The sequence below is a fragment of the Primulina tabacum genome, chromosome 15 (assembly GCF_025594145.1).
Source record: "Primulina tabacum isolate GXHZ01 chromosome 15, ASM2559414v2, whole genome shotgun sequence".
NCBI lineage: Eukaryota > Viridiplantae > Streptophyta > Magnoliopsida > Lamiales > Gesneriaceae > Primulina > Primulina tabacum.
Window position 1 is genome coordinate 4,538,420 of NC_134564.1, and position 26,672 is coordinate 4,565,091.

A 26,672-nucleotide genomic window follows, 5' to 3' on the forward strand; every position below is an offset into this window, starting at 1 on the left:
TTCAATCTGACTTTTTTCTTAAATTTTAGCTAATATTGACCGATTATATCCTGACAAAAATTTGTGTGAGACGATCTAACGGGTCGTATTTTATGAGACGGATTTCTTATTTGGGTCATCATTGAAAAATATTACTTTTTATGCTAAAAGTATTACTTTTTATTGTGAATATCGATAAGTTTTACCCGTCTCACAGATAAAGATTTGTGAGACCGTCTCACAAGAGACCTACTCTTATATGCGACACCCTAAATAAATTTCCACGTCAGCAATATTATCATATTCCCCTCTTTTCTTTATTATTATAATATAATCCTCCGACCCCACCTTTTCAATTTACTGTTATTTTATATAACAGCATTACTCCTGTTTGGTCTCATAATATAATAAATTTAAAAGCGGTAGTCATTTTTCATGTTCACGCAAAACCTCTCACTCCCATTCGTTCTACCTCGCCGGTATTTATGGCGGTTCCCAGCGATTCCTCCGGCGACAACATTTTCACCTCGGAGACTTCAATTTTCAGCCAGAAACTCTATGTCATAATAATTACTACAGTTGTGCTTATTCTCGTCGTTTTCCTGTTAATCCTCCTAATCCTTCGCAGGAATAGGGAGAAACGACTCTGCGCGGAAGTCAAAAACAGCTCAGGAATCTTGCATTTGGTTTCTAAAGAGAACAGAGAAGTTAAAGCGTCCAATCAAGGACAATCCATTGAAGTCGGTAAAGAGATTGATCAAGGAGAAACGGATAAAGTCAGTAGAGATACAAACAAAGTACTTTTGATCGACGATGTGGTTAAGGAAACGGACATTGACTCGAACAGCAACAATAGGAGTTCGGAGAGCAATGAATCGAGCTCCAGTGACGGTTTGGGTAACTTCGGCTGGGGACGGTGGTTTAGCTGGAGCGAACTTCAAATTGCGACGGATCAGTTCTGCAGTGAGAATGTGATTGGGGAAGGAGGCTATGGTATTGTTTACCGAGGCGTCTTACCAGATGGATCTTTAGTTGCTGTTAAAAAACTTCGAAACAACAAGTAAGTTCGTAGAGGAATTATTTCTATGATTATCAAAGCTCTTGTTTACTAGAATTGTACGAAAACAGGAAGTTAGTATGATATGAAGTTTGATTACTATTAGTAATTTGGCTTAAAGATAGTTCATACGATGCATGTCAGTGGCAGTAGTTATTGTTACGCGAAGCAATTGCATATTTTAATTATTCCATACTTGTGTATATCGTAAATGGTAAATTCTGTTTTTGAGCTGTTATTTTGGTTGTTAGAGGCGAATGATTTCGTGTTTAAGTTCTAATTGATGATTTCGTGGTTGAGATTTATGTTTAAAGTGTTTATCTAATGCATGTGGAATTAGTTGAAGCAATATTGTACGTATGGCGTGTTGGTGAGGATTTTTTGGATGGAATGTAAATCGAATCAAAGCTTCTTAGATCTAAATTTTAACCCACCTTTTTTCCTTTTAATAATTCATAATGATAATTACTGTATGTGCTGTTGTAGTATTACTCTGTTACTTTAGCGCTACTTCATTTAACTTTATCCATTTGCATATATATTACTCTTTTAAAGTCTAACATCTTCTCATTTATCACATCCCCCTTTTTTTGGGGTAAAATTTTGTATTATTGAGTAAAAAAATTTGGTTGAAATTGGCTTTTGTCGCTCCAGAAATGATATTGACTGTTTTACAGAATTTCGTAATGAAAGCATTCTATCGCTGAAATGTTAGACCGCGACCTGTTTGCTATTGCAAGTCTCTGGTGGGGAATGACGGCATGTTACTAAGTTACTTCCATTTTAGTGCAAGTCACCATTTGCTCTTCACCTTTTGGCCCCCGAATGCACTTTGATTTAATAGAAGGTTTTGCCACTTATAATGTGGTTTCATTTGGCGTTGAGGACATGTATTTGAAGTATTTGAATAGTTAGAACAAAATTCATTACAATTAAATTTGGTATAGAACAGTTAAGTGTAAAATAAAATATGAAGTAACCGCTGATCCGCCATTATGTCTTTCAACAGAAAAGTCCTCATGATGTTGATAAATTAGCTGAATTATCATGGAAGACACGAGAGAATGAAAGTTGTCCATGATTCTTATTTTTTAAAAGAGATTGGCAAGTGAACTGTGGCGCACCAAACCTCGCCACGTAATCATACAACATGTGACGTCATATGCATAAAAATTTTCTTTTCGACGACGTAATAATATAATGCATATACGACAAAATAGCGCAATCACCACACTATCTACATCAGTGCAGCAGAAACAATATAATAAATACATACACACATAACTCAAATAAGACAATAAGCTATACTGTTTCTATCTACTATCAACTACAGGACTGTTTGACTAGACACACGTAGTCCTTCACCACTATCCTGTCTCATGGCATAGTCTTGTAACCTGTCCAACAGAAACAGCCCCCAAAGGGTGAGCATATACAACAATCATCATCGTAATAAATAACAGTTATATTAACAACAACATAAGATATAACTGAAATGATAACAGAAATACCCCCTTTGCCGTTTCTGGACAATCAACCATCAACAACATCACAATGCAACAACATCGACGATACGTCGCACCCCAACACCGGCGACAGCAATATCGTCGAACGAACAACAACATCGACGATACGTCGCACCTCAACACCGGCGACAGCAATATCGTCGAACGAATAACAACATCAACGATACGTCGCACCCCAACACCGGCGACAGCAATATCGTTGAACGAACAACATCAACGTGACAACATCAACGAGACGTCTTCCAACAACGATAGTCAACAATATCAACAATAATAAACAACAACAAATATAATACCAAATCACCCAATTCCGGTGATTTATCATCGTTCAACACAATAGTATTCATCAATACTAAACAATAACAACATATGCTCGTACGTCAACACGTACCTGATAATCGAGTATATATACAATCTGGCTATTTCTTTGATCCTGAGGCTTGTGATGTATCTAAATAATTCAACAATAATTATCAGATAATTGTCACCGTATCAACACAGTTATAACAGCCTCAATATATAACATCAAATAGCCCAACAACAATTAATTCAACAAAATATAAAACTCGATTATAAATTCGTATTGTTCAACAATTTAATAATCTGGTGTATTTAATTCACAATACTACCATCAAATACACCCTAATTAATTAACTTCAAATAATAGGCTATTTTACAACATCCGTCAAATTACGAAAACTTTATATCAACGTGTAGCCTATACTTCGTAGACTCCGAATATATAATCAGAATTAATAACAACTGACAAACAACTCTCCAATCTCAATCCAATGATTAAAAATCCCTAATTATAATAAATTAGGAATAATTCAAAACAACACAATAATCTTCTCTACTTCGTAAAAATCATACACTACTCAACAATCTTCAATTTCAGTATGATTTAACAATTTATTGGATTTATTATAGAAATCGACGAATTTCAAACATCATCAAAAATATAAAATTTATACCTCAAATCGAAGACCTCGTGTCAACGATCCCAGAACTGAAGTCGGTTCGTCGATTGGATAAACCGATAAGTCGCACGATCGAAAGAAAATCTGAAAACTCTTATTTCTTATTTCTCTCTCACCTCTCCGTAAACTCACTGTCAAAAGAATGAAATCCATTCATTCTCGAACAAGTTTTTCAAATTTATCCTCATTTTATTTTATTTTTTTTAAAAATATTATATTACATTATATTATTAATATAATATAATGTAATAATATAATGTAATTATATTATATTAATTAATATAATATAATGTAATATATAATATTTAATATCGGTATATCCATTTGGACCAGTCAAACGATAAAAATTTCCAAAACTCAAAACATGAAACTTCTATATCTTTGAGTTTTCTACGTTATATCCAAATTTCAAATCATTTGGACTTCATATGACCAAAATATGTCATATTTCATTCTTTAAAAATCATTAATTATTTAGTAATCTCATATTACTAAATCAACAACTTGTGATATTACTTCAGGCATTACATTTCTACCCCCCTTAAATGAATTTCGACCCCGAAATTAATCAACAACAGTAATAACATGCATAAATAAAAGATATGTCATACCATCAGAATAAGTAAGGGTAGAGCTCCCTCATATGCCGCTCTGTCTCCCAAGTGGCCTCTTCGACACCTCTATGTTCCCACTGAATCTTCACCATCGGTATAAGCTTACTACGAAGCTTTCGTTCAGATCGATCCAAAATACAAACTGGTCTCTCAACATAAGACACGTCAGGATCTAACTGAACCTCAGAAATATCCAACACATGTGAAGGATCCGGCTCATACTTCCGCAACATCGATACATGAAACACATCATGAATACCAGATAAAGATGGAGGTAGAGCCAATCGGTAAGCCAAAGTGCCTATCCGCTGCAATATCTCATACGGACCAACATACCTCAGTGCCAACTTTCCTTTCATGCCAAATCGCACTGTGCCACGAAAAGGAGAAACTTTCAAAAATACTCGATCGCCCTGCTGAAACTCTAAAGGTCTTCGTCTTTTATTGGCATAGGCAGCCTGTCTATCTTGAGCTGCTTTCAATCGTTGTTGTATCAACTTTACTTTCTGTTCCATCTCATGAATCATATCAGGACCGGTAACTGCAGCTCGATCAACATCATCCCAGTATAACGGAGATCTACAACGTCTCCCGTACAATGCCTCAAATGGAGCCATCTGAATACTACTCTGATAACTATTGTTATACGCAAACTCTACCAATGGAATAGATGACTGCCAAACAGATTTAAAATTCATAACATAAGTACGCAACATATCCTCCAGCGTCTGAATAGTACGCTCAGTCTGACCATCTGTCTGGGGATGATAAGCCGTACTCAATCTCAACTCTGTCCCCATCGCAGTCTGCAATCCTTCCCAAAAATGAGAAGTAAATCGAGGATCTCTATCAGAAATAATAGACACTGGAATCCCATGCAACCGTACAATCTCTCGTATATACAATTGTGCCATCGTCAAGTACGTACTACTCATGCTATAGGGTATAAAATGTGCAACTTTCGTCAATCGATCAACAATCACCCAAATAGCATCAATAGTTTCAGTGCTTCTTGGCAAATGAGTCACAAAATCCATCGATATGTGCTCCCATTTCCAAGTCGGCACTTCTAAACTCCTCAATTCACCTCCCGGCCTTCTCCTCTCAGCTTTGATATGTTGACAATTAAGACATCGACGTACAAAATCAATCACATCACGTTTCATTCCCTTCCACCAAAACTGAGAGCGTAGATCCTTATACATCTTCTTGCCACCAGGGTGGATAGAATATCGACTACAATGTGCACGCCGCAACAGGCCCTGGCGCAACTCAGATATATCAGGAACTACCCATCTATCATTCATCCTCAAACTGCCATCATCAGCCACTCTAAAACGAGTATCTTGTTTCTGAGAAACTAACTCCCTCCATCGCTGAACTCTCTCGTCTGTCATCTGTGCATCACGAATACAACCATATATATCAGGTTCAACTAATAAGGTAGATACCTGGATAAGAATCGTCGAGATATCAAAATCATATCCCAAGGAACAACAAGACATCATCATAGCTGATAAACGATTCACATCCTCTGCAGTACAACTCACTTTACGGCTCAATGCATCAGCTCTAAGATTGGCTCGACCAGGATGATATTCAATCTCACAATCATAATCCTTCAGCAAATCTAACCATCGTCTCTGTCTCATATTCAACTCTGTCTGGGTAAACAAAAATCTCAAGCTCTTATGATCAGTATAAATCGTAAACGAGGTACCATATAAATAGTGTCGCCATATCTTCAAGGCAAAGATAATGGCTGCCAACTCCAAGTCATGCACAGGGTACCTTGTTTCGTGTGGTTTCAGCTGTCTCGAGGCATATGCCACAACATGTCGATCCTGCATCAAAACACATCTCAAACCATGTAATGATGCATCAGTATAAACAACAAACCTCTCATTTTCTGTAGGAATTGATAACACCGGTGCAGTCGTCAGTCGGTGCTTCAACTCCTGAAAACTCCTCTCACATGCTTCAGACCACTGAAATCGCACACCTTTCTAAGTCAACTGTGTCAAAGGCCTAGCAATCTTTGAAAATCCCTCGATAAATCGACGATAATAACCTGCTAAACCCAAGAAACTACGAATCTCAGGTACAGATGTAGGTGCAGACCACTGTAACACGGCTTCGACCTTCATTGGATCAACAGAAATCCCATCTCTCGATATAACATGACCCAAGAAGACCACTCGATCCAACCAAAACTCACACTTACTGAGTTTGGCATACAACTGTCTATCTCGCAGCACCTGTAACACTGAACGCAAGTACCCTGCATGCTCAGCCTCACTCCTGGAATATATCAATATATCATCAATAAACACAATAACAAATCGATCGAGATAAGGCTGAAATACCCTATTCATCAAACTCATGAACACAGCCGGAGCATTCGTCAACCCAAACGGCATAACTAAAAACTTGTAATGTCCATATCTGGTCCTGAATGCTGTCTTCTAAATATCCTTCTCTCTAACTCGTATCTGATGATATCCTGACCTCAAATCAATCTTCGAATATACTGAGGTTCCCTGTAACTGATCAAACAAATCATCAATACGAGGGAGGGGATATTTATTCTTAATCGTTACCTTATTCAGCTGTCGATAGTCGATACAAAGCCGCATAGTTCCATATTTCTTTCTCACAAATAAGACTGGTGCACCCCAAGGCGATACACTAGGGCGAATGTATCCATTGTCCAGCAAGTCCTGCAACTGGGCTTTCAACTCTCTCAACTCTGCTGGTGCCATTCTGTAAGGAGTACGAGAAATAGGGAAAGTATCTGGCATCAACTCGATCCCAAACTCCACCTCACGGGATGGTGGGAAGCCTGGAATCTCATCAGGAAATACATCGGCAAACTCAGCAACTATAGGTATCTCCTCTATTCTCACCTCCTTCTTCTTTTCTGTCACATCTACAGCATAAATAAGATAACCCTCATGCCCATGCTCCAATAACCGAGACATCCGGATGACAGATACCAACGGAACACGGGGACGAGAACCCTTCCCATAAAATGTCCAACGCTCTTTCTCATCTGTATAAAAATATACCACCCGCTGATAACAATCAACTGTCGCACAATATCTCCTCAGCACATTAATTCCCACAATACAATCAGAATCAGTCATCTCTAGAATAATCATATCAGATCTCAGCTCATAGCCCTCATAAGAAATAATACCATCTGATATCATAGATACAACTGATATATCAACTCCAGAAGGTGTCGAAACAGAAATAGGCATAGACAATGGAGACGAGCGCATATGATGCTCAACCACAAACCTCTTCGATATAAAAGTATGCGAGTCACCAGTATCAACAAGAATATAAGCAGGATAATAACATAAATAACACTTACCCGCTATCATCTCCTCTCGTGCCACCTCTGCCTGCTCTCGTGTCAAAGCATACACCTGTGCCTGAGGCGGACCAGCTCCCTGCATACGTTGCTGTCCTCCAGAAGGTCGTGGTGTAAACTGCTGAGGCTGTCGTCCTCCTCTCTCTGAGGATCTACCTCTAGCACTTCTAGGCTCTCGCTGTCCCTCACGACTAGGACACTGTCTCGCCAGATGACCAACACCGCCACACTCAAAACAGGTGATCTCGGTCTGTGTACACTCTCTGATCAGATGAGGTCCCCCACAACGATAACATCTCACTGCTCTGGACTCTCCTCTCTGCCCCTGAACAGACTGAGAACTGCCCCCACGACTCTCAACACGTCGTGAATCAAATCGACGCTTCCCAGATGATGCTGAAGAAGAAGATGAACCCTTCTGATATTTAAAAGACTGTCCCTGAAGTCGCAATGACTCCCTAGTCGGCTCTGATAATCGTCCCTGAGCCCCATACTCCTGCATAACTAACTCAGCCATCTCAGCCCTCGTCACTGCATCCTCAAATGATACCGGGTTGTTTGATTGCACACGATCAAATAACTCTAATTTCAACCCTTTCAAGAAATGCCTCATCTTAGCATGAACATTCGTAGCAATATGTGGCACATATTTCAACAATGCAGAATATCGAGTTTCATACTCAGCAACAGACATACTACCCTGTCTCAAATCCTCAAATTCTTTCTCTTTCTTTTGTCTGGCTGCTATAGAAAAATATTTATCAAGAAAACGAGACCGAAACACATCCCAATCAATAGTACGGCCCTGAGCTCTCAATCCGGCCTCAGTCGTCTGCCACCACAATAGTACATTCCGCGAAAGCTGAAATGTAGTCAATCGTAACCAAGCAGACCTAGCACACGGTGCAATCACAAATATCTGCTCTATCCTCTCAATCCACTCCTCTGCTCGCTCACCGGTCTCAGAACTATCAAATCTCGGTGGAAGATAACTGCTGAACTGTGCCAAAGTCAACTCACCAGGCAATAAATGCTGATCTGCTGGTGCCTGTCCCATAGGAGGAGGTGGCAATGGATTTATTTGTCCAAATCCACTGTCAACCTCGTCTGTTTCCTCGTGTGGATGTACCTGTTCTCTAGCTGCCATCACTGAAAATCAAATTGTTAATCATAACATTTAACAATTACAATCCAGTAATCATCATCACACCTTTCGCACGAAAATACACGCAACTAAAGAACAATTAATCATATCGAGAAATCATCAATAACAAGTCAAATGCACAGACACACGCAGATAATATCGTCATCAAACTCCATCATCACAAACCCAACTCTTAACAATCCCAAACATCTAACATATGCTCTGATACCACCAAATGTGGCGCCCCAAACCTCGCCACGTAATCATACAACATGTGACGTCATATGCATAAAAATTTTCTTTTCGACGACGTAATAATATAATGCATATACGACAAAATAGTGCAATCACCACACTATCTACGTCAGTGCAGCAGAAACAGTATAATAAATACATACACACATAACTCAAATAAGACAATAAGCTATACTGTTTCTATCTACTATCAACTACAGGACTGTTTGACTAGACACACGTAGTCCTTCACCACTATCCTGTCTCATGGCATAGTCCTGTAACCTGTCCAACAGAAACAGCCCCCAAAGGGTGAGCATATACAACAATCATCATCGTAATAAATAACAGTTATATTAACAACAACATAAGATATAACTGAAATGATAACAGAAATACCCCCTTTGCCGTTTCTGGACAATCAACCATCAACAACATCACAATGCAACAACATCGACGATACATCGCACCCCAACACCGGCGACAGCAATATCGTCGAACGAACAACAACATCGACGATACGTCGCACCCCAACACCGGCGACAGCAATATCGTCGAACGAATAACAACATCAACGATACGTCGCACCCCAACACCGGCGACAACAATATCGTTGAACGAACAACATCAACGTGACAACATCAACGAGACGTCTCCCAACAACGATAGTCAACAATATCAACAATAATAAACAACAACAAATATAATACCAAATCACCCAATTCCGGTGATTAATCATCGTTCAACACAATAGTATTCATCAATACTAAACAATAACAACATATGCTCGTACGTCAACACGTACCTGATAATCGAGTATATATACAATCTGGCTATTTCTTTGATCCTGAGGCTTGTGATGTATCTAAATAATTCAACAATAATTATCAGATAATTGTCACCGTATCAACACAGTTATAACAGCCTCAATATATAACATCAAATAGCCCAACAACAATTAATTCAACAAAATATAAAACTCGATTATAAATTCGTATTGTTCAACAATTTAATAATCTGGTGTATTTAATTCACAATACTACCATCAAATACACCCTAATTAATTAACTTCAAATAATAGGCTATTTTACAACATCCGTCAAATTACGAAAACTTTATATCAACGTGTAGCCTAAATCATTAATTATTTAGTAATCTCATATTACTAAATCAACAACTTGTGATATTACTTGAGGCATTACACGAACTCTAGAAAATGATACCTAATGTATTTATTGTACTGAGCATAGTATCGACTTTTATGGTGTCTGATCTGATTGTCAACAGGGGCCAGGCAGAGAAGGAGTTTAAGGTGGAAGTTGAAGTCATAGGCAAAGTAAGACACAAGAGTCTAGTAGGTCTGATAGGTTACTGTGCAGAAGGTGCTCAAAGGTACCCAACTAGCCCTCGGTTCAATGCAGATATAACATGCCTGCTTGAATTCTCACTACAATGTCTTTTTCTCACTCCAGGTTCCTTGTCTATGAGTACATCGACAATGGCAATCTGGATCAGTGGTTACATGGTGATGTCGGTGCAATTAGCCCTTTAGATTGGGACATCAGGATGAAAATTGCTATTGGGACAGCAAGAGGGTGAGACATCATACTTCTTGTTGCATGTATTCCTTGTGTATAACCGAATGCTGTTTCTGTTTCCTATTTTAGTGTATAATTAATGTGCATTTTATTGAAACGAATGTAGAAAGTTGCTTTGTACCCTTCACAACATGTGAAAGTTAAGCTAAATTATAGCGCAGAGAGTCCACCATAGGCAACTACTAGCCATCACAAAATTTATCCAAGCCCACAGCCGTTTAATTTGTGCTCTTTACCACTATTATTACCTTCTTATTTCTACCGATACATGGATTTGCAAATGCTATCACAGATTGGCGTACTTACATGAAGGTTTGGAACCCAAAGTTGTTCATCGTGATATGAAATCCAGCAACATCCTCTTGGACAGGAAATGGAACCCGAAAGTATCGGACTTTGGACTTGCCAAACTATTAGGTTCTGAGAAAAGCCATGTTACCACACGCGTGATGGGAACTTTTGGGTTTGTCCTTTTCTGGTATTTAGTAGGTGCTTCTCCATTGAATAAAAGCACATCATCAACTTTTCGGTTAATTTTCACAGATATGTCTCCCCTGACTACGCAAGCACGGGTATGCTCAACGAGGGGAATGATGTATACAGCTTCGGAGTTCTACTCATGGAATTGATTACTGGGAGGAGTCCAATAGACTATTCAAGACCTCCAGGAGAGGTTCTTTCTATGCTAACTTTTTCCAACCCATCAAACTCTCGCAATGCAAAGTAATTGCACTAATACACTCTTTCTTTCAATTTCAGATGAACTTGGTAGAATGGTTCAAAGGAATGGTAGGGAGTCGTCGTGGCGAAGAGTCAGTGGACCCCTTGATTAAAGTTCCTCCTCCTCCAAGATCTTTGAAGAGACTACTATTAGTTTGCCTTCGCTGCATAGATATGGATGCCAGCAAACGTCCAAAGATGGGGCAAATTGCACACATGCTTGAGGCTGATGTCCTTACTCTGCGGTGAGCATTATTCTCTGCAACACATTTTCTCGCATTTTAGTCACTGCCCTACGAACGTGCTACAAATTATTTTTGGATTAAACTGTTGCATCACTTGCATGGTTATGTTACTAATACAATCAGATAAATCACGGCATAAAAGAATTTGTATTATAGAGAAGCAGTATCATCTTACTATGAATATTAAGCTTTTAAACACATCATTTTAGAATTAAATGGTTTAAATGTGTTGTTTTCTATTGTGTAGTGCATCTAGTTTTTCAGAAAAATATGCTGAACAACACGACCAACAACATTTTCTCCTCTTGGGAAAACTAATAAAAATCTGAAACACAAATTAAGATATTTGAAACAGAAATCTGGAAAACTTTTTGTGTGGTGAAATATTGGTATGTCTGAGTTAGAATAAATTTTCTCGAGTAGTAAAGTAATTGTTTTACAGGAGCCACGCTCTGTCCGCGATATGCATCCCCAAGCAATTGGCAAATATTGAGTGAGATCACTTCGTAAGGAAGTGGGGAATGATGATGAAGAAAGAAGGAGGTGTAGATGAACATCAATTTTAATCATTATTGATGCATTAAAAAGTGTAAACTTTTCACAGACTTTATAGCATATGATATGGCTGGTCTTCCTTTCTAAAGGACATTATTTTGGTGCTACTGAAAATCCAATGACCCGTGAGATTATATATAGGGATGGCAGAGGGACAGGGTGGGGCCGGGTTTGCCATCTCGTCCCTGTCTTCGAATTCCAACTCCACCCTCATACTCGCTTTGATTCCCGTTTTTTCGGGTTCGGGGAATCCTCAAACCCGAAACTTCGAGGATCAACTTCACATCTCTGCCCTCATCCTCGTTTCAAAAATATTAATATGTTAAGACGATGATGAATTCGGAAATTTTCTCAAACCAAAACTTATTATTATATATTATTATTAATATTTTAAAAAATAATATTATTATTACATTAATAATACTATTATTTTATTATTGATATTATTTTCGGGCAGGATTCGAGGATGGAGATAGTAATCTCATATCCGTCTCGAACTATATCGGAGATTTAAAAAAATCCCCGAACCTGAACACGAAAAAATCAGGGATACACATCCTTGTTTCGGGTTTTTCCCACGAAGTTCCAAACCCGTGTGAAAAGTTATCATCTCTAATTATATATTTCTGACAATGCTTTCGGCCGATAAAAGCATGATAATACAAACAAATAAATAATTAAGAGGGTGTCTTGCATTTTCTCCCGGGAAATATCTTCGACGTCAAGTCAGAACATTAGAAATATAGAAAGTATGCTGAAGCAACCTTAAGCTCATAGACAATTTCACCCCCGAACCTATTGTGTCTGTCACGTCAAAAAATTTAAATTCACAGCTTTTAAAAATATCTCCACACGATCGTAAAACAAAAACAAAAACAAAAAACTTTTTGTTGCGCCTAATAATTCACACATATTCTACATTTTTCATTTATTATCTTTATTTATGATATTCTTGTTAGAAATTTTTTAACAAAATCATGTTTCTACACATTTATCAACATGATAAACACAATATACGAAAGTAGATCGAACGTTGCTTCCGGCCATCGAATGATTTGTAAGTTTTCTGATTTTCTCCGATGAAGCCTTCTAAGTATTCCAACTCACTTCATAGATGATGTATTATCTTCTTATGAGGTGTGTGCTTAGGGATATCAATCACCGTTATTTATAGGCATTTTTTATATCATCGATGAGTTTATTGAGAGCTCGAGAGTCAAAAGAAGAGGCGTATGCATGTCTCAATTTTTTAAAGTTGAGGCGGCTTGTTCCGTTTGTCAAAATTGTAGGCTGTAGTCGTCCCTATTTTCTACACGTATTTCGTTCTTTTGATAAATATGAGTCATTTTTCTTATATTCTTTCACTTGAACCATATATCTCTTTTACCATAGGAAAAAACAAAAAAAAAATGAATCATGTCGATATGTCCTCTAAAAGCTAGTATTATCTTCCATGTATTACAATGCATTATGTATCTCAAATCTGTATAACTGAATGAATAAACCATATGTTTGTTCGAGATCCAATTTTATTGATATTTCTCAAATCAATGAATGCGTGCACAAAAAATATGAGAAAATATCACATCATAATTTCATTAAATTTGTTCTTAGAACAAAATTATATAAAGGAACCAAGTCTCATTCTTTTTGTATGATCCTTAAATTTCAATGATGCATGTCTTTAGTCAAATGATCTACAATCATTAATTCAGTGCTAATGTGCTCGATAATTAATTTCTTATCTTTAACACGTTCTCGTATGGCTAAATACTTAATGTCGATGTGCTTGCTTCGACTACCACTTTTGTTATTTTTAGCCATAAAAACAACAACTAAATTGTCACAATATATTCTTAATGGTCTAAATATAGAATCCATAATTCTAAGCCTCAAAATGAAACTCTTCAACTATACACCATGTGAGGTTGCCTCAAAACAAGTTACAGCTTCACCAGCTAGCATGAAAATATATCATGAAGTGGATTTTCGTGAATCAATGTAGCCAGTGTAGTCTGAATCAGAGTAGCTAATTACTTCTAAATTCTCAGTTCTTCTGAACATAAACATATAATCGTCGATCCCTTGAAGGCACCTCATCACTTTCTTTGCAGCTTTCCCGTGGTCTAAACTTGGATTACTCTGATATCTTCCAACATCCTAACAACAAATGCAATATCAGGTTTAGTGCAAACCCAGATCTAACTGGCCCCGTCTTGTATTCGGGGTGGGGGTGGATCCGAAGAATATTTAACCGGGGTGAGGCGGGTAATGAGTCAAAGTTTTTTTCATGGGACGGGTCTTGAGCCTAGCTATACCTGCGCCATTGACATCTCTAGCCACAACCCAACCACCGCGAAGCTCCCGCACCGCCGTCGGATTGCTGAAATTCCGACGATCAACTCTAGACACAAATTTTGTTTAGATCTCTATTGTGATCTATACCGAAATCAAGTTTCTGATTGTGGACTTGATTAGATGATTGAAGAAGGATGAAGATATGTTCTTAGAAATTTACAAGAAGAACTATCTCTACTTAAAATCCAGAATAGTTGGAGCCGACATTATACATGGGAATCTTTCACAATATCCAAATCCCAAGCTCCATTATCTTAGTTACGCAGGAGCTATCGTCACCGTGGACATTTCTGGATGACCCACTAACTCAATGAAAAGATAAAGCTTATCAGGTAACGAGGGATCATTTCAGATATTTGTTTGCTTGCCTCAACCAATCTGAATCCTAGCCCCTTTACGAATTAAATCACGTGTGGACAATAGACTCTACAACTTGGGTTATGCTAGATTTTGGCATTCAAGAAGTTACTGTGTGGATATCGAGCTCTTAAGACCCGGGAGCTAAGGAGTTTGGTTTAGTCAACAGCTTCCAGCTTCTCTCGGCTAGAAGAGATGTGTAAAAACATGGAGCTTCCTAAAACCCAACCCACCTTCATCTTTGCACCTACCTAATTTTGTCCATCTTTGCACAACGTATATCAGTTCCATTCTATCACGACTTTCTCATAAAAAAGAATTCATCATACGCTTTTTGGAAAAGCTTTCAACAAGATATGATGACTAAAATTACTCTCATTATTGCTTATCACGTTCAAACCGATGGTCAAATAGAGAGAACAATACAAACCATTGAAGATATGCTATTGCTTATCACCTTCAAACCGATGGTCAAACAGAGAGAACAATACAAACCATTGAAGATATGTTGCGAGCATGTGTCTAAAAATTCAGTTGTAATTGAAGTGAACATATCTACCTTTAAATGTGTTCGCCTACAATAAAAATTACCCTAACAGTATTTGAATGGCTCCATATGAAGCCTTGTACGAACAAAAATGTTGATTACATCTCTACTGGGATGAAGCAGGAGAGAAAGTCATCATCGGGCAAGAGCTTGTCCAAAAAACAGTGAACAATATAACAATCATCTGAGAAAGACTCAGAGTTGCTCAGGACCGACATAAAAGTTGGCTTGATCTATCGAGAAGATCAGTAGATTTTCCGTTGAAGAAATTTTTATGTAAAAGTTTTCCATAATGGAAAGAGTTGTATGATATCTCGAAAAATGTCAAGAACTCGTATTTTTAATCACTCGAACTCAAAATATCATGCTAAAATAAACCATGTATTGTTATAATAAAAAATAACTAAAATTATTTTCAATCAATAAAATTCAAAATATCGTCTCAAACTGAACTCTCTCTTATTTATGAATTATGATCCACAGCTAAAATAAAAATCCAGAAGCCGCCAGCTGGAAACATACTTAACCGACCGACAACAAAGATGACTCATAATAAATTAAACTAAACATCGAAAAATTTCTCAAAATAAAAAACTTCGAGAACCTCGGTCTTCTTCCTTCCTCTATTTTTACGATCCGGAATCTGAGATCGGGTCGTCTGTATCCAACCCGAATTCGAAACGATGCCATCTCGTAGAAGAGCGCTTCTCAAAGTCATCATTCTCGGCGACAGCGGGCAAGTGGTTGTTGCAATCATACGTTCTTGTTTTTCATTATAAATGTGCGAATCATGTGGATGCTTCTATACATGTGTTGATGTTGGATGTTTTTTATTTGATTGTCTTGGAATGTGAGTCTTTCATTTCTAGGTTTTTTTTTCCTGTGTTTGATGAGCTGATAAGATTTACGACTAGATCATGCAGTAGAGTTGAACGAAAATGCTAGATTATTGAAAATTATTTCTGAAAAATAATTTGTTTCGACGTTTTAAGCATCGGTTTCCTCATTTATCATGTAGTTTAGTTGTATTGTTATGTGAAAAGATGTGTTATCTGTGAAGTTGTTATGTTTAACGTGATTATGGTTATTTTTAAATCAATTTCCTTGGCATGTTTGAAGTATGAATCTTATCGTGACCAACAGGGAAGATACATTTTGGCGTCCATTACTTTTCAAGACATTCACTTTGTTATGATGTCCAACTCCGTTCCTTAAAATCTCAAATTTTGATTGTTCTGTCGAACAGAAAAATGTTGTTTCAGTTTCGTACGGGAAATCAATTATCCAAATGGATGTTGAAACAAAATAAAAGGGGGAAATATTGTGTCTTCACTTATCACTAAAATCCGATACTGAGACCGACACGGAGATGATGTTCCTTGCATTCATTATTTTCATCTGAATTTTCTTGTTTATAGAAAAGCACTATATCACCATTTATGTGAATGCATTGTTGATTGACCTGCGTGGAACTGTGTTGTGCGTGATTTGCAGGGTGGGAAAGACCTCTTTGATGAATCAGTATCCTTGAAAAAATCATATATGTTAGGATAATTGCTCTCACTTAAAGATAGTCTCAACTTGTTTTCTAGATTAATTTCTATTGTGATTTTTCTTGACTGTCATTTAAAGATATGTAAATAAGAAATTTAGCATCCAATACAAGGCCACTATTGGGGCAGATTTTCTGACCAAGGAAGTTCAGTTTGAGGACCGACTCTTTACTTTACAGGTAGGTCGGGAATGTGTTTGATTCATCATGATAGCTGTTATAGAATGGTGTTGTTAATGGTTTTGAGGGATCTTGGTGTGATTTGTGGTTTTAGATGTAAAGGTTTTTGTTATGTTTATATATAAGGTTTTCGATTAAAGTGAGAGAAATTACGGAGGAGTCGAGGACCTAGTTGGTTCATTCAGACAACTTATTTTTCCACAAAGTTAGCACGAAAATCAAGTTCTTAGGACCTTGGATCACTGTGCGATACTGCAAAAGGATTTGGTACCCATGTGTCCTTATGGTGTTTGGGCACCATGATGTAGAAGTTTTTGAGCCAAGATGAGACCCGTACTTGTTTCACATGTCTCATCCCCATGGATAACTTACCTTGGTTGCCAAAATTCTCATATTATGTTTATGCTTCAAAGACCCACTATTGTCACTCTGCTAGATTAGGGTATCAAAAGTTTCATCTGAAAGATAACAGTTTGAGGAAAATATGTTTTGGGTATATTCTTGTTTTCGAACTTTTCGTTTTGAATTTGGACATCCGAACAGATACATGTCTTAGTTAAGCTGTCATACGGCCATATGGGTATCCTTTTGAGTTGAAAAACATGATCAGACAACTGAAATTATGTAATAAATGACCTGTATTTCCATGTACATCTAATACTCTAGCGCAATTCTCAAGATCTTGGACTGACTCTGTTCTTGAATTAGATATGGGATACAGCTGGCCAAGAAAGATTTCAAAGTCTTGGGGTTGCATTTTACCGTGGTGCTGATTGCTGTGTGCTTGTCTATGATGTCAATGTACTTAAATCATTTGATAATCTCAACAACTGGAGAGAAGAATTTCTTATTCAGGTACTTGTGTGGTTCTTTTTGTCTTCTTGCCTGGCTTCAGGTATTTGTTCTATTCATTCTTATTTATTGTGAAACCTGTTGTTCTTTTTCGTTGGTGTCATTTCTTTGTGTGTTTCTGTAAGGACAACACTGCTCTTTCATCGTTCCTCAAATTCACATTTGATTTTTTGTGTGCATCTCTCTTTATAATGGACTGAGAATTTACCAACCACTCTCTTCCTCATGCTTCAAAAGAGGTTGATTAGATTAGATTAGATTAGATTTAGTACAAAACATCCAAGGAATTACCCTTGTGGTTTTGAAATATAAATGTTTTATGCTGCTTTTTTTCTTCGCTTTTGTCCGTGCTGGGTAACAAGGGTATGTTTTGTTTTAATGTACTAGGATAGTCTGAAAACTTTTCGACCTTGTTTATGTTCAAAATATATTCCCTTGTGCCATTTATTTAGTTGCCAGTCGTGTACAATTTGAGAACAAAGTTTTGTCGTTTGTGTTGGCCCCACTTCTTTATTAGTTTGAGAAATGAAAAATGCTAACAAAAAGGGAAATTTTCCTGCAGGCAAGTCCATCAGATCCAGATAATTTTCCATTTGTTGTGATTGGCAATAAGATCGATGTGGATGGTGGAAATAGCAGAGTGGTAAGCTTTTCTCTTTATGCTTTTCCTCTTCTTTTTCCCTTTCTTCAGAGAAGCCTTTTTTCCCTGCGATGCACGAGTATTTTTGAAAAGGTCTATACGCTGTCAAGACACAAGTATGGCTCACACTTTAGGAATGCCCCGTTGCTGAAAGAAAAAAATCGAACAAATTTTGGAGGTGGTGACACACTGGAAACCGATGATGCTTGTGGATCTTATTGGTATATTGGAGGAAATGCAATGCTGAACTACTAATGTCTATCATAATTCAGTTCTTGAACCTGTGAACTTTTCTTTTTCATTGAGAATGTTATGCCAACTCAATTGCACTGTTGCAGGTATCTGAGAAAAAGGCTCGGGCTTGGTGTGCCTCAAAAGGGAACATTCCCTACTTCGAGACTTCTGCCAAGGAAGGCACCAATATTGAGGAGGCTTTCCAGGTCATTGCGAAGAATGCCTTGAAGAGTGGTGAAGAAGAAGAAATGTGAGTGATTAAATAAAAAAAACTATATGCTTTCGTTCCAAATCTGGTTCAATAGATTCATTCTGAATGCACTTAAACATCATATTAGTTTGGACATATGTGTTGGGTAAGGCTGTATTGATCCAAACTGCTTGGAATTAGCTCAGCAAGAGAGCTCAGCTTTGACTGAATCAGAGTTGAGTTAATAGCTCGTCTGCTGTCTTAAGTCAAGGTAGAGTCTTGCTGTCTCAGGCTAGAGGACACGTTAAGAATCGAGCCAATGTTTTCTCGACTTCCAAATATTATTTGAATTGGTGTGGCCCCTAATCAACTATTTTTGGAAATATATGAGGGCCATATAATTGTCAAACTCGTGCTAGATTGTTGCTAGAAAAAACTGAGCTCGTCAAAAGCTCGAACCAGATAAACTTGACCGAGTCAGGCTTGACTTGACCCCAAGTATTGTAATATGACACCCTGAGTTTAAGTTCGAATTTAATTTGGATAGTTGGAACAAAGGTAATGCAATTTTCATTAGGTTCTATTGTGGCTGGGTGAGAGTTAAAGATGCATCTTAACATAATACAATGCAATGGTAGCTTCTTGATTGTTTTCTAAATTTGGAGAAAAATTTTGGTGGCATTGAAGGTACTTACCCGACACGATTGACGTTGCAAGTGGCCGTCAGCAGAGGTCAGGTGGATGCGAGTGCTGACCAGACAGTTTTATGTACAATTCTAAATGCTTTTGTTGTCCTATTGGTTGAATGTGCGTGTATCATCTTCGATTTTGGCAAGAGATATGTAACACTACTGTTTACCAACTCTTAATTTTGTCCGGTTTGAACTATAGCAATAAATTAATTGGTCCGTCTCTAAATTGGCTTGCCCCTCGGTTTCTTATGACAAATGCAGATATAATCTTCTTCAGTTCTCGTTTCATCATTTATTACTTCGCTTTATGTTGGCCACGAGTAACCTAGCAGATTAGAAAATCATTGGATTCACCCTTTGACCCAAGTTTGGCCTAAAAGTTGAATGTGTCAGTGCACGACTATAAAAAGAAAAATCAGTTATATTTGAGCAAAATACATGGAAAACTAGCTTGAGTATGCATTTATAAATACAAAAATTGTACCTGGAACTGCCTAGCACAACTAATACAATAGTTTGGGGTCATTTAATCTACATAACTAGTACAAAAGGTTGTAAGGAGAATCAATCACCCTGTCCAGTCGAAGGAATTCACTGAGTTTTCCTATTCTTTCTTGGCGTGTATGAGACAATATTGTTGCTATCGGAAATTTTGAATAAAATACATGCTTAGAATTCTACAATCAAGAACTCTCAGATCATGCTAAGAAAATGATTTCTCAAAAAATGCTCAAGCAACTACTTTGCGCCAAATGAAGAAAACTTAACTGAATTGGGTTGCATCGAACTTCCTGCAGCATTTATGTGCGTGAAAGTGCTTGAAGCAGGATTTGGAGCCATTGTTGGTCGTGAAATAGGTGGTCTTAGGGTGTTCGTTCCCATCAAGGGTCTTAATCCCTGGTTCGGAAAATTAGATGCTGGTGCTGGTGCTCTGTTGGAAGGTAAATGGTGCGAAGTAGGCCGAGCAGATGCTGGCATCCCAAGTCGTGTCGCAATAATCTGTGCTCTCTCTTGGAAAAGCCTCTGTTTTGACCTATCCAACTGTTCTTTAACACGCAAAACCACATTTTCCAAGTCACCAAAGAGAGCCAATTTTGTTTCGAGTTTGTGCAACTGCAAACAAGGAAGTCTGAGCAATCAGCGGAAGCACAGAAACGTGTATAAAAGCAGATAGAAAGAGAGAGATCACGTAGAACTCGAGGTTAATTATGCTCAACTTTATCACAGATAACAGAAACGAAAAAATGAAGCCCAGATTCCATACAAAGTCATGTCTCAAAAATATTATTTCGGATCCAATCCTGAGCTTTGGCCGTCTTTTAGAGTGTAACTTGTTAACATATATGCATAACTTCAATCATGCTTATAATAGAGCTCTAAATAGGAAGTTCAACAAGAACTAATGGCAAATACGAGCAGCTATATAAAGTACAACTTTCAGTGACAAATCGGAAATGCAAGCTTCAAATTTCACTCTCAAACAAATCAAGTTAATTTGGACTCTTGCACGACAACTTCATGAAATGATACGCTCAGACCAGTACAAAAGTGTGAATGATCCAAGATATGACTCAAACCATTAAATCCATTCGCAGTTCCATCAGCAGGAGACTAGAGAGTGTATATTTGTGGTTATAGTACCTGTCTTTCTACCAGTAATATAGCAAGCTGACGAATTTGGCTTTCCTCTTCATCCGCTAGAAGCTTTGATTTTACTGCTGCAGCTGAAAGGGCAGTCACTGCAGCACGCTTTAATTTGTTGATATCAAGATCATTTTTAGTAACCCGGGAATTCTTCTTTTTACCATCATGCTCTTTGGCTTCTTTATCACCTGCATTAGCATTTGATAGAAGGCATCCAATAAGATCCTCCCAGAAATATCTTTTAACAATTCTTCTTTTATAGGTTACCACATGTTCTCAGTGAAAAATCCAGGTTGTTCATTTACGCGCTATTATAGAACTTAAGATACACACACAAGGAAAAAAGAAACCTATTTATTGCTGGAAATCAAAGTGTAGCCCAGTGATGTAACATATTACGGAGATGAATTTCTCCAACGCAAATAAAAAACTAACTGGTTTTTGTGCCATTCATTTCCAGTTCACCTGTAAAGGAATAGTTGATGAATAGATTGTTCAATTATTTCCATTAACTAGTGAAACTCCAAAACCTTCTTCCAACTGATGAAAAGTGCTAAATAGAATTTTGAATTGCACCTTTTCTTCTCTCTTTTTCCATTGCTGAATCTGACATAAAAAAAGGCTTAGTATCTTCCTTTTCTGAGTTAGATGTCATTTTTTTATCTTTCAGAGGAGCTTCAGACTGACACAACTCCATAGCTGAACCTCCATTATCTGATTCTTTTACATGATTAAAATTAAGGTGGGTATGTGACCCCGAAACACCTGATGCTTCAGCATCTTTTAGAGACTGCTTCCTTGGAAATTCAGATTTGTCACTACTGGTAGAAGCAACGAGTTTCTGTTCAGAGGAAGCATCCTTTTTTTCTTTATGTTCCTCAGAACTAGATTCCTTGTTTTCTTCCTTGTCATCATCTTGAATGCTGATACCCTGAACAGCTGAATCAGGTGTTTCCTCATTCTGCTTTTCAACATGTTCATTCCCGTCTTTCTCAATTTCATCCTCAACAGTTTCAGTAGCAGCGCTGCAAAATTTTTCAATTGATATCAGAAATAATATTCATGTTACAAGGAATGATTAAGTATAGAAATTCACAAACCCTTCGGAGTCCGCCAGCTTTTTCTTCTCATCTGGTGGGTCTTCCATAGGTAAACAGTGTCTCACAGCGAGTTGTTCGCTGGGATGTTTGGCAGATAAAGCTTTTAAGAAGCTATGAACTGATGCACTTGCAATATTAGGTTCCACCAATCGCACTAGAAATGCTGCCTAAGAAGAGAAAATAGACTAGGTAGGAAGCAAACAAAAAAAATAGGTGTAGGATTTACAGATTATAAACTCACTGCAACCAGTTTTGCGTTCAACAAGTAGTTCATACACCAATGCAAATATATGAAAAGTTACTCAATTTGGGAGAAAAGGAAAAGATAATCCACATACCAATGCCATCACTGGATTACCCGCCTCAGCAAATGATAGTTTATCCCCTGGTGAAGAAAGAGAACCCACAGCTTCAAATGCGTCCTTCAAGGCTTTCTGCGTAAAGTTTTCCATAAATTCAAGGCTCTTATCTGAATCATCAACTTCTTCTGGTTTTGTGATTTCCATTGGGCTGGATGAGGCCCGGTTGTCTGTGGCATCACCCTCATTTTCTGTTTTCTCAGTGACATCTTTAACATCCGTATCTGTGTCGTGATCAGCTTTCAGCGATGAATTTTCGGTAGTGGTGGAAACTGGTAATCCAATTTCTTTAGGAATCACATCGTTTTCATCATCACTATTGAAAAACACATCTCCAATCGGCATTTGGACAAAGTGCAGTATACACTGAGCTTTTGTTTTTGTGGCCACATGCTCAGCGATCTCACTCCAATTATCTCTGAACAACTCTATTGCTTCAAGAAGTAAAAGAGTCTCTTGATCTGTCCATTTCCCTCCACTAACACCACCGGCTTCAGCTGATTCCATGAGAATGAAATCTGACACGGACATATCCGAGCCAAACTTTCCATTGTTGAAGCATTCAGCACATAAATCAAAATCTGCCTGTGCTCAGATTGAGTTCAGCAATCATGTAAGTTACCATGAAAGATGTAGGGGAAGAAACAATCAACCTTGGATAATTAAAACCAGAAAGAGTTTTGGAGGTATAAATAAATGACAAATACTAGAAAAATCAGGGAGCCGGTGAAAGAAAGTCCAAATGAAAGATTAAAGAACAAATCTAAGAGTTGCCTAAAAGATAGATGAAGAGGTTATAAATGCTAGAAAAAAGCTCCCAACTTCCATAACTAGTCACAAGAGTACCATCTATTGTTAGTTAATAAATAAGCAGAAAAAGTGATTCGCTTGGATTCCGACAATATTTTGCAATATACAAAACAAAACTGAAATGCCAATAATCAAAAAATCAACCATCCAAGTTGAGGGTGATTTTCCTTGTTCATCAACATTTTGGTTACTCGCAGACAGCTCTTTTGATTGGATTGTTGTCTTTCACGTTAGATTTTTACTTCCTTTTTATGCTTTTTTCTATCCCATGACAGTTCACACCTTCCAATACATATGTGAAAGATGAAACTCCTGAATATTTTCAGGTTAGAACATTCTTGAAATTACCCAAGTTTCACATTAGAAACTAACTTTAAAACAGTGAAGGATCTAAACTTGCCCGGAATAAACCACAAATGTCCTGCATTTGCACCGCTTCTAGGTTTCACCTAAATTACAACCTCAACTCAATGCAAGTAAAAACAACAAGTCGGTGATTATTAATATGACACCTATCCTCTACTCTCTAGAGATTAGAATTTGTTTGGCACGTCAGGAGTCTCAATGGGAAATATTTGAATAAAAGTCCATACAGAAACGGGCTTGCCATCATCTTCTTCTAAAAACAATTAGTTGCACTTTGATTGTTGAGCATACATATGATTAGAGGAATGCACAAACATTAAAATTGCCGAATAATGTTAGTTCACGCTTATAAGACATAAAAGCATTACAAAAAATATTGAACTGCCAGAGTAGACGATCAACGCAAAGAAAGAGCAGTGCCAGAGACAGAAACCTGCTTCTGGCAATGATAACGTTTCCGGGAACAATCTGTTGAACAAGAATTGCAATGGTATCCGACAGAAGGACCCTCAGACTTATTCAGTTCTTCAGCAATGACAGAATCGGGCACCAATCCAGAAGACATGGAAGGCATCTCCGTATTTGTCTTAGTAACAACAGGAGTCCATGATTCCACTGTTTCAAACTGAAATAGTTTTTCAACCAAAGAGTCCTTTTTTCTTGCTTCATCATCATCAACAGTAACAGTAGCAACAGGTTCATTCCTTGGGAATGGATGATAATTGATCAGACCCCAGTAGTCTAGAAACTCCATCACCTCTTGCCTAGCATCCAAATCTCCAACTGTGAGCTCGGAAAGTTGTTCCAACTCAATTTGAGAATTTGGATTAAAATGAAACTTCTTCATTATCCAATTGCGTATCTCCATGTATATTTCTGGAGTCCTACTCTCAGATTTCCCACTGAAGAAAGAAGGCATCATCCTCTCCTCCAGAGTATGAATTTTGTTCCAAGAAAACCAACCTAGAACATACAAGACACTTTTTTTTTGTAAGTTTCGCTTAGAAAATGGACAGAAAATTCTAACAGGTCTACCTAGTATTATTTCTGCACAACTGCCTGGCAGTCGAATGTATAAAAACGTTTATCCAACAGTTCAACATGTTTTCCTACATAAAACCTCGCTAAATTAAATAAGCAGATTCAAGTCCATACACACACAGATTTGCATTTCCAGATTCTGAAATTACAATGTGAATTTTAAAATACTTGCCCAAATTTCTCAAACCCTGAGTCTTTAAGACCAGAAAACTAAGCTTCGGAAGTGAACATTTCACTGCACAGTGCCAAATAAATTTCAATTATTGCATTTTCTCAAATTCACCAAACTAACACTTCACTCCCCTTAATTCGACAATTGAACGGATTCAAAAGGTTAAATTCTTTGAAAAATAATAGATCGTAAAGTTTTCAACCGCACAAACTTGCACAGCTCTAAAAATCCAAACAAATGGTTGAAGCTAAAAAAAAATGTTCGTGCAAACGACATTCCAACAATATTGAATCGTCACTCACTCACCAGCATGAATAGGCACCACATGGGCATTCGAGTCTCTCGATATAATGGCTTCGTATTCGGCCTCAATCTCTGCCTCCAACTCCTCCCAATTTTCACTAACTCTCCTCAACTCCTCCGCCTTCGCCTCCGATTCGACCTTAAAATCCGACGCATCCAGAGATAAACTAGTACCATTGTTAGGCTGAACTCGTGCCCTAGTGCAAGGTCCATTAAGGTGGATCGGAGGAAAAGGCACCACGGGCGTCTTTTCCCTAGCCTGTCTCTTAGAGGACGTCGCTTGAGGATCTGTGCCACCGAAGCCGCTATTGATTGGCGCCGATTTCCGTTTTTGTGCACCACCTCTCCTCCGAGACGACGTCAAAGGCTCCGAAATCAGATTATAACCATCGATGGCCGCCGTCGGCGGGGTTCCGGTGGAATCTCTTCGCTTTTCCTCCATTGTCACTGAACACTTTTCCAGCCGCCGCTCGACTCTATGTGTATCTCAATTTGATTTTATATTCTGCGACGCAGCCTCACGGTAACACAGAGCAACGCCGTAAACTCTTGATCTACGCCGTCCATTTGATCTCAATTATTGAGATTTGACGAGTGCTGATTCGACAAATAGCTGCGGAGTTTTTAAATTTAAAAAAATTAATAAATGTGTTTTCTTGATATATAATTTGTTAAATTTATAATGTGTTATTTTATATAGGCAGGAAACCAATAATCTTCATGTGTGCGAAAGTCATTAAGGAAAATTTTGGTATAACAACGCCACGTATCAGATTCCTCACTTTGATCCCAAGCCTCAGATGGTATCAGAGCCATGGAAATAGTCTGGATAATAATTTAGCACTTTTTATTCAAATGAATATTTTCAGTTTAAAAGAAACTGTTCAAAACAGTTTAAATGAAGAATATGATTTACCTGAGTATTTAGATTTATTGAATAAATGGACTATTCCTAAAATAGATTCTAAAATGATCTATAAGTTATGAACTTTTGAAAGAATTGGTTTTAAACAGGTAGTTAAAACTACAGAATCATCAATACCACTTCATAATAATGAAATGGTTATTAGATTGTTAAACAATAAAGATATTTTACCTTATAGGAAAAATTACAGATTCATGCATATAGGTTTAATACAAATAGCTTTTAGACCTTTAACATTAGAAGGACTACCAGAAAGCTTCATAGCAGCTTTAAGATATGGTAGAAATTTGAATTGGAAAAATCTTCTATGAGAATAATT

General features: G+C 37.6%; 3 protein-coding genes across 4 annotated transcripts; 2 read left to right on the forward strand and 1 right to left on the reverse strand.

Annotated features, from left to right (window-relative positions):
- Nucleotides 1-406: 406 nt before the first annotated feature.
- LOC142526869 (putative receptor-like serine/threonine-protein kinase At4g34500) lies at nt 407-12,113 on the forward strand. Of its 2 annotated transcripts, XM_075631503.1 has the most exons (7): nt 407-1,039; nt 10,201-10,305; nt 10,386-10,508; nt 10,804-10,974; nt 11,055-11,184; nt 11,271-11,476; nt 11,919-12,113. In XM_075631503.1, exons 1-7 carry the CDS (start codon nt 465-467, stop codon nt 11,971-11,973), a joined length of 1,365 nt encoding a protein of 454 aa, XP_075487618.1. In that variant the 5' UTR covers nt 407-464; the 3' UTR covers nt 11,974-12,113. The 2 variants fall into 2 exon arrangements, with proteins under 2 accessions (XP_075487618.1, XP_075487619.1); XM_075631504.1 differs by lacking the exons at nt 10,201-10,305; nt 10,386-10,508.
- A 3,690-nt stretch (nt 12,114-15,803) lies between these two features.
- LOC142527861 (ras-related protein Rab7-like) lies at nt 15,804-19,859 on the forward strand. Its single transcript, XM_075632837.1, has 7 exons — nt 15,804-16,029; nt 16,788-16,814; nt 16,926-17,025; nt 17,734-17,880; nt 18,440-18,520; nt 18,856-19,001; nt 19,629-19,859. The coding sequence occupies exons 1-7, from the start codon at nt 15,977-15,979 to the stop codon at nt 19,693-19,695; spliced, it is 621 nt and encodes a 206-aa protein (XP_075488952.1). The 5' UTR covers nt 15,804-15,976; the 3' UTR covers nt 19,696-19,859.
- Nucleotides 19,860-20,007: 148 nt separating this feature from the next.
- On the reverse strand, nt 20,008-25,943 carry LOC142527860 (SWI/SNF complex subunit SWI3D-like). Its single transcript, XM_075632836.1, has 7 exons — nt 25,432-25,943; nt 24,346-24,875; nt 22,716-23,321; nt 22,378-22,544; nt 21,854-22,302; nt 21,275-21,465; nt 20,008-20,746 (listed from the first exon to the last, which is right to left on the reverse strand). Exons 1-7 carry the CDS (start codon nt 25,868-25,870, stop codon nt 20,372-20,374), a joined length of 2,757 nt encoding a protein of 918 aa, XP_075488951.1. The 5' UTR covers nt 25,871-25,943; the 3' UTR covers nt 20,008-20,371.
- Nucleotides 25,944-26,672: the final 729 nt, after the last annotated feature.